This window comes from Mandrillus leucophaeus, unplaced genomic scaffold, assembly GCF_000951045.1.
Source record: "Mandrillus leucophaeus isolate KB7577 unplaced genomic scaffold, Mleu.le_1.0 Scaffold809, whole genome shotgun sequence".
Taxonomy (NCBI): Eukaryota; Metazoa; Chordata; class Mammalia; order Primates; family Cercopithecidae; genus Mandrillus; species Mandrillus leucophaeus.
Window position 1 is genome coordinate 2,891 of NW_012108797.1, and position 14,919 is coordinate 17,809.

At 41.4% G+C, this 14,919-nt stretch overlaps 1 protein-coding gene across 2 annotated transcripts; it reads right to left on the reverse strand.

Moving 5' to 3' along the window:
* Window positions 1-7,496: 7,496 nt before the first annotated feature.
* On the reverse strand, window positions 7,497-10,804 carry LOC105530244 (thymosin beta-15A). 2 transcript variants are annotated; one of them, XM_011967650.1, is made up of 4 exons: window positions 10,714-10,755; window positions 9,191-9,257; window positions 8,859-8,975; window positions 7,507-7,948 (listed from the first exon to the last, which is right to left on the reverse strand). In XM_011967650.1, exons 3-4 carry the CDS (start codon window positions 8,956-8,958, stop codon window positions 7,911-7,913), a joined length of 138 nt encoding a protein of 45 aa, XP_011823040.1. In that variant the 5' UTR covers window positions 8,959-8,975; window positions 9,191-9,257; window positions 10,714-10,755; the 3' UTR covers window positions 7,507-7,910. The 2 variants fall into 2 exon arrangements, with proteins under 2 accessions (XP_011823039.1, XP_011823040.1); XM_011967649.1 differs by lacking the exon at window positions 9,191-9,257 and having other exon boundaries at window positions 7,497-7,948; window positions 10,714-10,804.
* Between the last annotated feature and the right edge of the window lie 4,115 nt (window positions 10,805-14,919).

Consider the following 14,919-nt stretch of genomic DNA (forward strand, 5'->3'; position numbering starts at 1 on the left):
AGGCAGTCTGTCCCTTCTCAGATCTCAACCTCCATGCTGGGAGAACCACTGCTCTCTTCAAAGCTGTCAGACAGGGACTTTTACATCTGCAGAGGTTTCTGCTGCTTTTTGTTTAGCTATGCCCTGTCCCCAGAGGTGGAGTCTACAGAGGCAGGCAGGCCTCCTTGAGCTGTGATGGGCTCCACTCAATTCAAGCTTCCTGGCGGCTTTGTTTATCTACTTAAACCTCAGCAATGGAGGGCGTCCCTCCCCCCACCTCGCTGTCACCGTGCAGTTAGATCTCAGACTGCTGTGCTAGCAATGGGGGAGGCTCCATGGACGTGGGACCCTCTGGGCCAGGTGTGGGATATAATCTCCTGGTGTGCCCTTTGCTAAGACCCTTGGTAAAGCACAGTATTAGGATGGGAGTTACCTGATTTTCCAGGTGTTGCATGTCTCAATTTCCCTTGGCTAGGAAAAGGAATTCCCTTCCCCCTTGTGCTTCCCAGGTGAGGCGATGCCTCACCCTGCTTCAGCTCTCACTGGTCGGGCTGCACCCACAGACCAGCATCAACTGTCCAACATGCCCCTGTGAGATGAATCCAGTACCTCAATTGAAAATGCAGAAATCACCTGTCTTCTGTGTCACTCACACTGGGAGCTGGAGGCTGGAGCTGTTCCTATACTCTGAGTAATTCTTAATAGCATCCCTTTCACTCTGAAACATGTCCAAATTTATGACTCTGTACTTTCCATGGTAGCTAGACCATGCAGGAAGTTGTGAGTGTAGTAGCTCTCAGATGTTTGTTAAATGAACAGATAAATGAATGAACCTACATTAGATAAGAGACTGGCCCCTGACAACCTATGAGACCCCATTGCTGAATTCTGTGGCTAGTCCATACCACCCTTCTGGACTTCTTGGGTACAGTCCCCTCTCCTGTACTGTACTTTTAAAAAAAATTCTTTTTCTACAAAGCTGTCTGAGTCCCAGTGTTAAACCCATGATAATGTCAGATTGTGTTTCCTCCATGGTCTGCATATCACCTTGCCTCTGCCTAATAGCCCTTTGTGGTATAGATATTTTAGCCTCAATTTTTTGCAGGCAAAACACAGAGTAACTAAGTAATGTGTCCAATGATCACACACAGCTGATAAATGAAAGAGTAGGGATTCAAATCCACGTCAGTCTGAGTCCAGAACCAAGCACTTGAACATTGTCTTCTGCCATCCTATCTCATATTGTAGTGATAGCACCTTCAAGGCATGGATACATTAGGTAGATAGGATGAGGTAAGCTTCACCTTTACAGCAAGTCTTTTCATAGTTTGATTTTTCCTTAAGGGCAATGTGATCAATTCAGAGGTATACAACAAAAGCATCAAGTTAGGCATCATGCAAAAGTATACAAGGAACCTGATTTTCTCGTGAAACTATGGGAGTTTCTTCAAGCAGCAGTTAGCAAACTCAACCATTCCTGTGCTAAATTCTATGTTTCAATACCTGTCTAAAGCATATGCATAGCCATTCCATGTTGCACATTTGTGTCCAATACAGACAGACTCCAACTTAGGATGGTTCAACTTAAAATTATTTGACTTTATGATAGGTTTAACTGGACTGAACTCCATTGTAAGTTGAGGAGCATATGTTTACTCTGTTGCAAACTGGTGAGAGAAAGCGTGGGAATCAGGGAGTGGGGAATATTTTCAGGATAGGATTATACAGTCTTTACTTGATAATCCACATTTAGCCATGTGATGACCAATTTTACATCTTGTCTTATCTTTCCAACCAGGGGGAGACTTTTTCCCAAATAAGCAAGGATAGAGATTTAGGTATCCTGACTTGGTTGGGTTACAGTATCTAGATGTCTGGTCAAATTTTATTCTGAATGTTTCTGTGAAGGTGTTTTTGGGTAAGATTAACATTTAAATCAATGGACCTGAGTACAACAGACTGCCCTCCATAATGGCCTGAATAGAACAAAAAGACTGACTTCCCCCAAGCAAGAGTAAATTCTGCAGCAGACAGCCTTCACACTTGAACTGCACCATCAGCTCTCTCATGGGTCTTCAGCCTCATGGTCTTTAGACTTAAACTGTAATCTCAGCTTTTACCTGGGACTCCAGGCTGCCAGCCCATCCTGCAGATTTTGGACTTGCCAGCCTCCATAATCACAAGAATCAGTTTCTTTAAATAAATCTATCTCAATGATAGATAGATAGATAGATAGATAGATAGATAGATAGATAGATAGATAATAGATAGATAGATAGATGGATAAATATCCTATTGGTTTTATTACTCTGGAAATCCCTAATACAAGCTTTCTGCACCAAAACATTGCTGCAGAGATCTGAGTGTTGTTTCCACATGTAAGTATCCAGTTATATATCATTTTCATGATTCCATTAATCAATACCTTTGCCTTTAATTAGTGACCACACAGTTATGTCAGTAGTTTTTTCCTGGCTCTTTAGAGATATTTCTTCACCATTTGATATGACTGGGGACAACAACATATTCACTTCAATGGTAAAGTTGAGGACTTAATTACAATTATTATTACTGAAAATAACAATCTCTAGAACATTGGCAGAGTCCACATGACACGTATTAGCCAGAAGATTGAATGAACTTACCCTACTTCTGACCTTGCCAGTTAATTGCACTCGCTTTCATTACCACCCATATAGCTGACACTCAAAAACTAGGCATTGCTATAGTAATAAAAAGAGTCACCACTGAGTGAACGGCAACTGTGCCAGGCATTGTTCTAAGCGCTTTACAGGGAACACTTTAATTGCCTTTCACAGGATCTCTGTGAAGTAGTGTTATTTTCTCCATTTTTGTGGATGAAGAAACTGAACCACAAAAGATTGTCACTTGCCCAAGATCAAACAGGTAGAATATTACCGAGGCAAGAATCAAACATATTTCTACACATTTAAGCTTCTGCTCAGAAAGGAAAATATTGTCAGAGTGAAAAGGCAACCTACAGAATGGGAGAAAATTTCTGCAATCTTTCCATCTGACAAAGGGCTAATATCCAGAATCTACAAGAAACTTAAACAAATTTACAAGAAAAAAATACAAAATCAAAAAGTGGGTGAAGGATATGAACAGACACTTCTCAAAAGAAGACATTTATGTGGCCAACAAATATAGGGAAAAAAAAGCTCATAATGGCTGGTTATTAGAGAAATGCAAGTCAAAACCACAATGTGATACCATCTCATGCCTGTTAGAATGGTGAAGATTAAAAAGTCTGGAAACAACAGATGCTGGCAAGGATGCAGAGAAATAGGAACATATTTACACTGTTGATTGGAGTGTAAATTAATTCAATGATTGTGGAAAACAGTGTGGCGATTCCTCAACAATATAGAACCAGAAATACCATTTGACCCAGCAATCTCATTACTGGATATATACCTAAATGATTATAAATCATTCTACTGTAAAGATACATGCACACGTATGTTTATTGCAGCACTGTTTACAATAGCAAAGACTTGGATCCAACGCAAATGCCCATCAATGATAGACTGGATAAAGATAATGTGCCACATATACACCATGGAATACTACGCAGCCATAAGAAAGAGTGAGTTCATGTCCTTTGCAGGGACATGGATGAAGCCAAAAACCATTATCCTCAGCAAACTAACATAGGAACAAAAAACCAAATGCCACATGTTCTCATTCATAAGTGGGAACTGAACAATGAGAAGACAAGGACACAGGGAGGTGAACATCACACACCTGGGCCTGTCAGGGGTTGGGGGGAAAGGGGAGGGAGAGCATTAAAATAAATACCTAATGCATGCAGAACTTAAAACTTAGATGACGGGTTGATAGGTGCAGCAAACCATCATAGCACATGAATACCTGTATAACACACCTGCATGTTCAGCACATGTATCCTGAACTTAAAGTAAAATTTTTAAAAAAATTTTAAAAAGACTCCAAAGGCAAGACATTCTCATTAGATATGAACATGCATTAGTTACATTCTAGGAGTGTTTATAAAACTCACTGACCTGCAGAGTTTCATGGGAATTTTAAGTCATGATACTAAATGAGACTTTTTTTATCCTTTACAGAGATGAATTAGGCATGAAATTTTATTTGGCTGATTTTTCTTTTTAAATTTTCAGTATTTTTTTCTTTCTGACATTTCATCCTTTTCTGTTCTTAGTAATTAAGGTCGTCTCTGCCTATGTACACTGACAGAATAAAGGTGTAAAGCCACTGACCAGTCATTTTCAAAGGATGTTAATGAATAAAAGAACACCATGGAATACTATGCAGCCATAAAAAAGGATGAGTTCGTGTCCTTTGTAGGGACATGGATGCATCTAGAAACTATCATTCTCAGCAAACTATCGCAAGAACAGAAAACCAAACACCGCATGTTCTCACTCATAGGTGGGAATGGAACAATGAGATCACTTGGACACAGGAAGGGAAACATCACACACCGGGGCCTATTGTGGGGAGGGGGAAGCGGGGAGGGATAGCATTAGGAGATATACCCAATGTAAATGACGAGTTAATGGGTGCAGCACACCAACATGGCACATGTATACATATGTAACAAACCTGCACGTTGTGCACATGTACCCTAGAACTTAAAGTGTAATAATAATAAAAAAAGAAGACAATCATTTAACTCCAGCCTTTTCCTTTCCCTATAAATGCAACTGCAACAACAAAGCCCTGGTACTGCCAGTTTTGCAGATAATAGATGGATTCAGGGACATAAATCTCAATCTTTGCTTATTTGGAAAAAAATCTCCCCCTAATTCAAAAGACAAGTAAACCTAGTGACTAGAATAGTAGCCCAACATTAAATACTTGAGAAACGTGGGGCAAAACTGTTGCAGATGAGCAACTGCAGTTTTTCCCATCTCATTTGTGTATGAGTATTCACTTAGTAATTACATGTCTTTCACCTCCCACTATGCACTTCTCATCTGCTCCCACTCAGTTTAACACTTACACTATCCAGGGTACAAATCAAGACTTTAATGAAAAGGATGGCTACCAGATGCAACTAACTAGGAGTTATTGTTCAATCCCAGGTCACCTGACAACATTCAGGCTTTCCTTTGAGCTGCATTAATGTACAAATGGAGAGGTTGCTGAATCTATCATAAATGAATAGCATCTTTATCAAATTTGCAAATGACAACACAGAAAGGGGAGCTACTGTGTTGGATGATCGAATCAGGATTCATGGACCTGGTAATGAGCAAATCTGAGCATATCTGTAACCAGGATGGTTTCCCATCTATGTAATTTGGGTCTGAAGGATCTGAGAAGTGTCAGTTGCAGAAGACTTGGAGGTGTAGGGACAGGCACACAACAGCTGACTTCAAATTCTGGAGGATGGATTAACTATTGTCTCTAGGTCTCCAGCACACAATCCCAGGACTATTGGATAGAAGCTACAGGGAGGCACATTTGGGCACAATGTAAACAGCATACCACTGCAAGGGGCTGAGTGACTTTACTGGTCAATGCCTCAGGCAGGAGATAAGGTATTGGTGACTAACATGGTTACTTCCAAGGCTCAAATCCTCTGGCTACACTAAGCCCTGTGACTGTGTCACCTCATTGGCACTTGATCAGAGTTGACCTACCTACTGTTTTGCTTTTGAAACTTTAAGCTACAGCAGAGAAAACAGCTTCCACTTCATGTAATCTTACTGGTTATTTAAGGATGTGAGCCCTTAGAAAGGGCGAGGTAAGGCACGGCATGGTGGCTCATACCTGTAATCCCAGCACTTTGGAAGGCTGAGGAGGGCAGATCACGAGATCAGGAGTTCAAGACCAGCCTGGCCAACATAGTGAAACTGTCTCTACTAAAAATACAAAAATTAGCCAGGCATGGTGGTGCACCCCTGTAGTCCCAGCTACTCAGGAGGCTGAGGCAAGGGAATCGCTTGAACCCGGGAAGCAGAGGTTGTGGTGAGCTGAGATCGCACCACTGCACTCCAGCCTGGCCAACAGAATGAGACTCCGTCTCAAAAAAGAGAAAAGAAAAGGAAAAAGAAAAGAAAAGAAAAAGAGAAAGAGAAAGAAGAGAAAGGGGGAGGTAAGATAATAGTTGAGGTTGAAAATAGGTATGAATGGTATAATCCATCTTTGTAGGAAGATAAGTACATTAATGGATCACAAGTATGGATGGCTAATACTTCTAATTGGTGGGATTATAGGTTATTTGTTTTTATACACATGATTAAAGTAGGTTGAGCATGGTGGCTCAGGCCTGTAATACCAGCACTTTGGGAGGCTGAGGCAGGCAGATTGCTTGAGCCCAAGAGTTCAAGACCAGCCTGGGCAACATAGTGAGACCTCATCTCTACTAATAATCAAAAACATTAGCTGGCTGTGGTGGCACGTACCTGTAGTCCCAGGTACTAGGGAGGCTGAGGCGGGAGGATTGCTTGAGCCCAGGAGGTCAAGGCTGCAGTGAGCTATGACTGTACCACTGCACTCCAGCCTGGGCAACAGAGCAAAACCCTGTCTCATAAAACTAAAATAATAATTTTTAAAAAGACATAAAAAGTATTGTTTAAAGGCAGGAATTGAAATGCATGCAATTATATATATTCCTTACTGTATTAACTCAGGCTGCCGTAACAAAATACTAAATGACTTAAACAACATAAATTTACTTGCTCACAGTTCTAGATTCAAGAAATCTCAAGTTGACGTCCAGCAGGGTCAGATTCTGGTGAGGGCTCTCTTCCTGGCTTGTAGACAGGCACCTTCTTGCTGTGTCCTTGCATGTTGGAGACTGGTCTCTCTCTCCTTGTAAGGCCACAATCCTATTAGATTAGGCCCTGACTGTTATCACTTTATAACCTAAATTACTTCTGAAACAACCTATCTCCAGATACAATCACGCTAGGGATTAGGGCTTCAACATATGAATCAGGAGGTCACAGGTGACAAAATTCAGTCCATAGCATTTATGCTCACCATGAACACCAGAAATGTTTAGTTCATAAAACAGCAAATTCTGTTCAGTAGAAAAACCATACCAGAAGTTCAGTGCTACAGGTCATTAGATGTCATGTGCTTAATATGGTGTGTTAGCAAGTGCCTCCTGCCCCTTTCTCCATCCAACTTCAGTCTTGGATGTTAACTCCCATTAAGCTGAAAAAAGACTTTCCAGAAGGCAAGAGAGCCTAGCTTGAATTCCAACCCTTATTCACCTTGAGCAGATTACATCAGACCCTGTGTTTTCATTTCCTCATTCTCAGATAAGAAGGTTAGTCCACATAACCTTCTCTCCCAAGGTTCTCTAACTCTGTGATTCCAACTCTAAAGAAAAAGCAGCTACCATCCCCAAGTCAGGACTCACTGGACCTGGACGGAATTGAATATTTCCCCCCAGGAACAATCTGCTAAAAGTTTTCCTTCAACCATTTTGTTTGGGTAAAAAGGTAGCCTTGTGTACATTTCATTCCTTAGAATACCACCAGAATAAACCACAAGAGTCACACAATAACGATAATATTTATTATTTTATTGCTACATTGGAAGTGAAAATAAACTATAAGCTGCCAAATGATGCAACTTCATGAAGATTATGAAACAATTGAGGCACCCATTGTAGAAAGTTAAAATTGGCTTATCCTGTATGAGGTGCAAGGACTACGTACACAAAGGTCATCAATGGCAAGATTATTGACAGCATCTGCCATTTGGAATTTACATACCAATCCGAAGTTTAGAAAGGAACTTAAGGAAACATTCACTACCCCTGACCTCTTAGCCAGGGAATACAGTTGAGAAGAAATCAGAAGACGTCTGAAATCTTTACAAACACATAGGGTTACAAAAAAAAAACAAGCCTAAAACCAAGACTGTCAGGCAATGTTGAAATCTGCTCTTTGGAAGAGATCCCCATTTTATGATGTTTGAACACACTCTTTCTCCTGCTGGATAGCTGGGGGAAAAAAGAAACAAAAAATTACAAAAGTATTTTCCTAAGACTAAGTTCAGCTTCTTCCAAAAGAGCTCTTTGTAAGTCATTGAAGGCTGCCATACATGTTTTAAATTTAGAATGCCAAGGCATTAACCACAAAACTCACAGTGGGGTGTGTGTGTGCATGTGTGTGCACATTAAGCACCTGAACTACCAACTAGAAACTATATCAACTCTAGGGTTTGTTTTTCCAAATGCTGTTGTCATTTTTTCAGATTATTGAAGACTGAGGAGTAAGTGAAGTACTTTCTTCAGATTTATCTGTCACCATTAAGTTAGAAAATTATACACTTTCAGATAATTTTAACTAATGTTGCAACTCTCAAATAAAACTGACATAACAAAAGGTGCCCCTTGGCTTTTGTGAATATGCTTAGAGTTTCTCCAGCAGGCTGTAACTCCAGAGGACAGAACCGATCTCTTGAATCTGAGAGCTTTAAATATACTAAGATCTAAATTTGTTCTCACCTTATCTTGTCATCAGATATAGAAAGCCAAAACTGCAGTCTACAGGGTTCTTTAGGGATAATATTATGGACTCAATTTTTAAATGTAGAAAAATGCCAAATACCCAAAAGTAGACAAAAACTAAGTGTTTTTTAGTGCTACATCCCATATTCCAAGATTGGTTTTAATGTGGTCTTTAATAATTTTCCAACAAGAAACTAGTTTTTTATACCCCCATCACTACTGGGCCCATCATGTGAGAACCAGAAGAAAACTATTTGATAGTTTTAACTATTGCATTAAATACCATGGTACTCTAATTATTGCTTACTTTGTGTAAAAAATTTACTAGAAGATAGGTTTATTTACTGAACCTATTAACCTTCTCTACTGTTTGTTTCCAATAGAACCCTGCATGACTTACTTTCCTTTGAGGGAAGAGTGTTTTTTTCTTCAGTATTAGTTTTCTTCAGTTTTGACCTGTCAAACTTCTCCACTTCTGACAAGTCTGGTTTATCACTCATCTTGACTAGAAGAAAGCCTGAAAAGAAAAAACTTTTTTTTTTTTTTTTGGGAGAAAGGATCTTGCTCTGTCGCCCAGGCTGGAGTGCAGTGGCACGATCCCAGCTCACTGCAACCTCCGCCTCCCGGGTTCAAGCAATTCCTCTGCCTCAGCCTCTCGAGAAGCTGGGATTACAGGCACACGCCACTACGCCCGGCTAATTTTTGTATTTTCAGTAGAGACGGGGGTCTTACCATGTTGGCTAGGCTGGTCTCGAACTCCTGGCCTCAAGTGATCTGCCCGCCTCGGCCTCCCAAAGTGCTGGGATTACAGGCGTGAGCCACCGCGCCCAGACGAAAAAAATATTTTTAAGAAAACTTACCTGGCAGAACTATCTTCGGACTAAGGGGTCACAAGCAAAAATTTTCACATTTCCTATCAATGTATAGTCTACCCGCTCATTTTCAACAGAAAAACAGCAACAGATACTAGAAAAGTTATATTTTTGTTAGAATAATTTCAATTCATCATTAGCCGTTTCTGATAGGCAGTAAATGCCACTGGATCAGAACGCGCCAGAAACCAAGATGTTCTAGAAACCCAGAGCCAATATGTCTGACTCTTAAAATCACAGCAAGGATAAAATAGAGATGATAGAAGCACAAGACCAGACAGGGATAGAAGAAAAAATAAAGACTGGCTTTAACCAGGTAATTATTTTGTAACAGAACGTAGCACCATTTGAGCATCTTCACGTGCTATTTACTTTTGGTTTTTGCCATTTTTCTTGGGAGATGGGGAGCAGCACACAAAAAAGAGTGAGATAAGTTGTACTAATTTCTTTCTATTTTAAATCCCCAGAGACGACAGTACATTAAGGCACTACAATACACGTCTCATAATAGCTCCTTGTGGCACTGATTTGTAAACGTTGTAAGAAGGGACAGCTAACTAGGATCAGACCCAGGACTTCATTAGAATGGAATAAACCAAATAGAAGTGGGTCTTCTTTCACCATGTTTTCTCTGCAGAGAGGGAGGAGATGAGGCTCAGAGGTGCATAGCTGCGGACCTGACGAAATGGCTGGTGCCCTGTGAAAGTCCCGAGTTTCTTCAGAAGAGACAATAGGATATCCCAGGCAGAGCTTTCATGAGCAAGCCTGGCCCCACCCTGGTGGAGCAAGACACTTTTGTCTAGTCCCTGGAGTAGAATAGAGAGGCCCCCAAGCAGTGAGAAGTGCCGAACATGCCTCCATTCCGTCGAGGTTACCCTAAGACCCTCCTCTGCCAAGCGATCAGACGCCAAGCTCGGAGCTGGGAAACTGGAACTAACAAATAAATAATAGCAGGGCCGGGCGCATAAGCCTGTCTGTCAGGAGCAGTTTGCATACTTTTTCAAGTAACTATTAGCGTTGTCGGACGCCCAGTCTAACAGCCACGGGGGGGAAAGGAACCAGGGCCCAGTACCAGAGGGCCCATTCCAGACAGCCCCCAAACTCCTCATCCGCAGACTGGCCGCTTTAAGGGTCCCCTACCCCCGCCCCGGGGCCTTGTTTCCAGGGACCGGCCCCCGGGAGGGCTCGGCATCGCGCGCAGAAGGCGGTGCCCCAGGAAGACAAAGGCTCGGACTCGCGGGGCCTGGCGGCGGCGCAGACGCCAAACGCCAGTCCCAACCCCGGCCCCTCTGGCACCCGAAGGCGCGGCATCTCCCGCCTCACGACCCCCACGCCTTCCGGTCCCCATGGTCCTCTGGCTCCTGCAAGGCCGCGGGTCCTCACCTGAAAGCTTGAAGACTCGTGAAAGGCCGTACGCTGCGCTGACACCCAGGCTCGCTCCGCACAAGGTTAGCGTTCCCGCGCAGAGCCCTGCAGTCCTAAGCCCTGTAGCAGGCGCCGCCCCAGCCCTCTCCGATTGGCTGAGGACTTCCGGACTCTCCTCCTTCCCCTCCTCGGCTTGAGCCTCCAGAGCCTGCGCCCACCATCTCTTCTAAGATCTGGGGCTTGGTGACGTCAGAGCAGACCTCGCCTCCCCAGGCCCCACCTCCCTGGCCCCTCCCACTGCTTTAGTCCTGAGGGTCCACATTCCCTTCATCCAAAGTACACTCACTCCTTCACAATAACAGAGGCCTTTGCAATAAGCAGACACATCTTGCCCAGTGAGCTTAGAACATCTGGAACACCGAGGTCCAAGCCGAATGACCGGTATTTAGGCTCTCTGGGCTTTTTATAGCCACTGGGGCCTAAGGACGCTATGAAAACCTAACAGTAGGTTGGAAGTAGGGCTCCGTGTTGTCTGCTCTAATCCTTGGCCAGGTCGTGGAGTAGGGGTGCTCATGATGAGGGTGGGTGATTCAGGGTCATTCACCCCTACAACTGGACATTTCTGTGACAGTAGTGCTCTCCTATAAAATGTAACAGTCACATTTGCAACTTTCTCGGCCACGGAACCCGATAGCAATCAGTTTATAATCACAGAACAACTGAAGCTATTCACCTTTATATCCCCAATCCCTAGCACTTTGGTCCATAAGACACATTGGTTGTGGAGATGTATATGGATTGAAATAATAAATCCGTGATAGGGAGGAATTTTTGGACAATAGCACCACCCAGTGTCTACTGGAAGAGAAAATTGAGGATCCGGTAGTTACTTGAAAGGACTAAACGTTCAAGATCATTTTCTGGATACTCACCCAGAACCTTAGAGCATTAAGGTAAGATGGAGGTAGAACTATGTCTTTTACTTGCACCCCAGGTATGGTGGTATAGCTCTATATAGATCAGAAATCACTCTTTCCAAAAGGATTTCTCAAGCTTCCCCCACCTCACTTCATTCCCTTTTCTTTGCTCTTGTAGCACTTTCTGTTACTTTGAGAATTGTGTATGTTGGAGATACTTTTAAAACAGAAAAGCATACTCATTCAATAAATAATATTAATTGTGTACCTACAATGTCCCTGGCATTAAATATAATAAACACCAGTGTTTCTACTACTCAGATTTCAATGTTGTTAACATTTAGGTATATTTACTTTGTCTTTCTTTTAAGGAATGAAAACTTTAAAGAAGATAATTGAGGTTTCCTTGACCTTCCCTCCATTTCTATTCACCTTCCCACTTCCCCAGGGGTAGTCCTATCCATTATCGTATTTGTAGCTTCCAGCGTTTTTTTTTTTTTTTTTTTTTTTTTTTTTTTTTTTTTTTTACTTTTAAGTTTAGGGGTACATGTGCAGGTTTGTTACATAGGTAAACTGTGTCATGAGTATTTGTTCTACAAATTATTTCATCACCCAGATATTGAGCCTAACACCCATTAGATATTTTTCCTGATCCTCTCCATCCTCCCACCCTCTGCCCCCTGACAGGTCCCAGTGTGTGTTGTTCCCCTCTGTATCCATGTGTTCTCATCATTTAGACCCCACTTACAAGTAAGAACAAGCTGTATTTGGTTTTCTGTCCCTGCATTAGTTTGCTAAGGATAATGGCCTCCCCCTCCATCCATGTCCCTGCAAAAGACATGACCTCTTTATTTTTTATGGCTGCGTATTATTCCATGCTGTATATATACCATATTTTCTTTTATCCAGTCTATCATTGATGGGCATTTAGGTTGATTCCATGTCTTTACTATTGTGAATAGTGTTGCAATGAACATACCTGTGCATGTGTCTTTATAACTGAACAATTTCTATTCCTTCGGGTATATACCCAGTAATGGGATTGCTGAGTCAAATGGGATTGCTGAGTCAAAAGCTTTAGGGCTTTGAGGAATCGCCACACTGTCTTCCACAATGGCTGAACTAATTTATACTCCCACCAACAGTGTACAAACATACCTTTTGCTCCACAACCTTGACGGCGTCTGTTATATTTTGGCATTTTAATAATAGCCATTGTGTCTGGTGTGAGATAGTATCTCCTTGTGATTTTGATTTGCATTTCTCTAATCAGTGATGTTGAGCTTTTTTTATGATTGTTGGCTACATGTATGTCTTCTATTGAAAAGTGTCTGTTAACATCCTTTGTCCACTTTTTAATGGGGTTTGTTTTTCTTTTATACATTTATTCAAGTTCCTTATAGATGCTGGATACTAGACTTTTCTCAGATGTATGGTTTGCAAAACTTTTCTCCCATTCGGTAGGTTGTCTGCATACTCTATCGATAGTTTCTTTTGTTGTGCAGAAGCTTTTGTTGCAATTGCTTTTGGCATCTTTGTCATGAAATATTTGCTCGTACCTAAATGGTATTGCCTAGGTTGTCTTCCAGGGTTTTTATAGTTTTGAGTTTTACATTTAAGTCTTCAATCGATCTTGAGTTAATTTTTGTACATGATGTAAGGAAAGAGTCCAGATTTAATCTTCTGCATATGACTAGCCAGCTATGCCAGCACAATTTGTTGAATAGGGAACCCTTCCTCCATTGCTTGTTTTTGTCACGTTTGTCAAAGATCATATAATTGTAGGTATATGGTCTTATTTCTGGCTTCTCTAGTCTGCTCTATTGGTCTATGTGCCTGTTTTTGTACTAGTACCATGCGGTTTTGGTTACTGTAGCCCTGTAGCATGGTTTGCCTCCAACTTTGTTTGTTCTGCTTAGGATCACCTTGGCTATTTTTTTGTTCCATGTGAATTCTAAAATAATTTTTCTAGTTCTGTGAGGAATGTCAATGGTAGTTTAATAGGCATAGCATTGAATCTATTAATATAATTTGCTTAGGGCAGTATGACCATTTTAATGATATTGATGCTTCCTAGCCATGAGCGTGGAATGTTTGTGCTATCTCTGATTTATTTGAGCAGTTCTCCTTTTTTATTTGTAGTTCTTTTTTTTTCTTTCACTTCCCTAGTTAGCTGTATTCCTAGATATTTTATTCTTTGTGTGACAATTGTGAATGGGAGTTCATTCCTGATTTGACTCTTGGCTTGACTGTTGTTGGTGTATAGGAATGCTAGTGATTTTTAAACATTGATTTTGTATCCTGAGACTTTGGAAAAGTTGCCTACCAGTTTAAGAAGCTTTTGGACTGAGACGATGGCCTTTTCTAGATGTGGGAGCATGTCATCTGCAAATAGGAATAGCTTCACTTCCTCTCTTCCTATTTGGATGCCCTTTATTTCTTTTTCTTGCCTGATTGCCCTGGCCAGAACTTACGATACTATACTGAACAGGAGTAGTGAGAGAGGGCATCCTTGTTTGTTGCCTGTTTTCAAGGAGAATGCTTCCAGCTTTTGCTGGAAGTATGTTGTTGGCTGTGGGTTTGTCATATATGGATCTTATTATTTTGGGGTGTGTTCCTTCAACACCTAGTTTATTGAGAATTTTTAACATGAATGGATGTCGAATTTTATTGAAAGCCTTTTCTGCATCTATTGAGATAATCGTGCGGTTTTGTCTTGAGTTCTGTTTATGAGATTAATCACATTTATTGATCTGCATATGTTGAACAAACCTTGCATCCCAGGGATAAAGCCTACTTTATTGTCGTGCATAAGCCTTTTGATGTGCTGTTGGACTCAGTTTGCCAGTATTTTGTTGAGGATTTTCGCATCGATGTTTATCAAGGATATTGGCCTGAAGTTTCTGTTGTTGTTGTTGTTCTTGTTGTGGTATCTCTGCCAGGTTTTGGTGTCAGGATGATGCTGGCCTCATAGAATGAGTTAGGGCAGAGTGCCTCCTCCTCAATTTTTTGGAATAGTTTCAGTAAGAACGGTACCAACCCTTCTTTGTACATCTGATAGAATTCAGCTGTGAATCCCCTGGACCTGGGCTTCTTTCGGTTGCTAGGCTATTACTGCCTGCATTTGAGAGCTCACTATTGGTCTGTTCAGAAATTCAGTTTCTTACTGGTTCAGTCTTTTTTTTTTTTTTTAATTATACTTTAAGTTCTAGGGTACATGTGCACAACGTGTAGGTTTGTTACATATGTATACATGTGCCATGTTGGTGTGCTGCACCCATTAACTCATCATTTATGTTAGGTATAA

Excerpts from the sequence above, each read along its gene's own strand:
- LOC105530244 (XM_011967649.1), bottom strand. The coding sequence starts at position 8,958 with ATGAGTGATAAACCAGACTTGTCAGAAGTGGAGAAGTTTGACAGGTCA. Across the intron at positions 7,949-8,858 it reads CACTCTTCCCTCAAAGGAAA|CTATCCAGCAGGAGAAAGAG; the intron begins GTAAGTCATGCA and ends TTTTTCCCCCAG.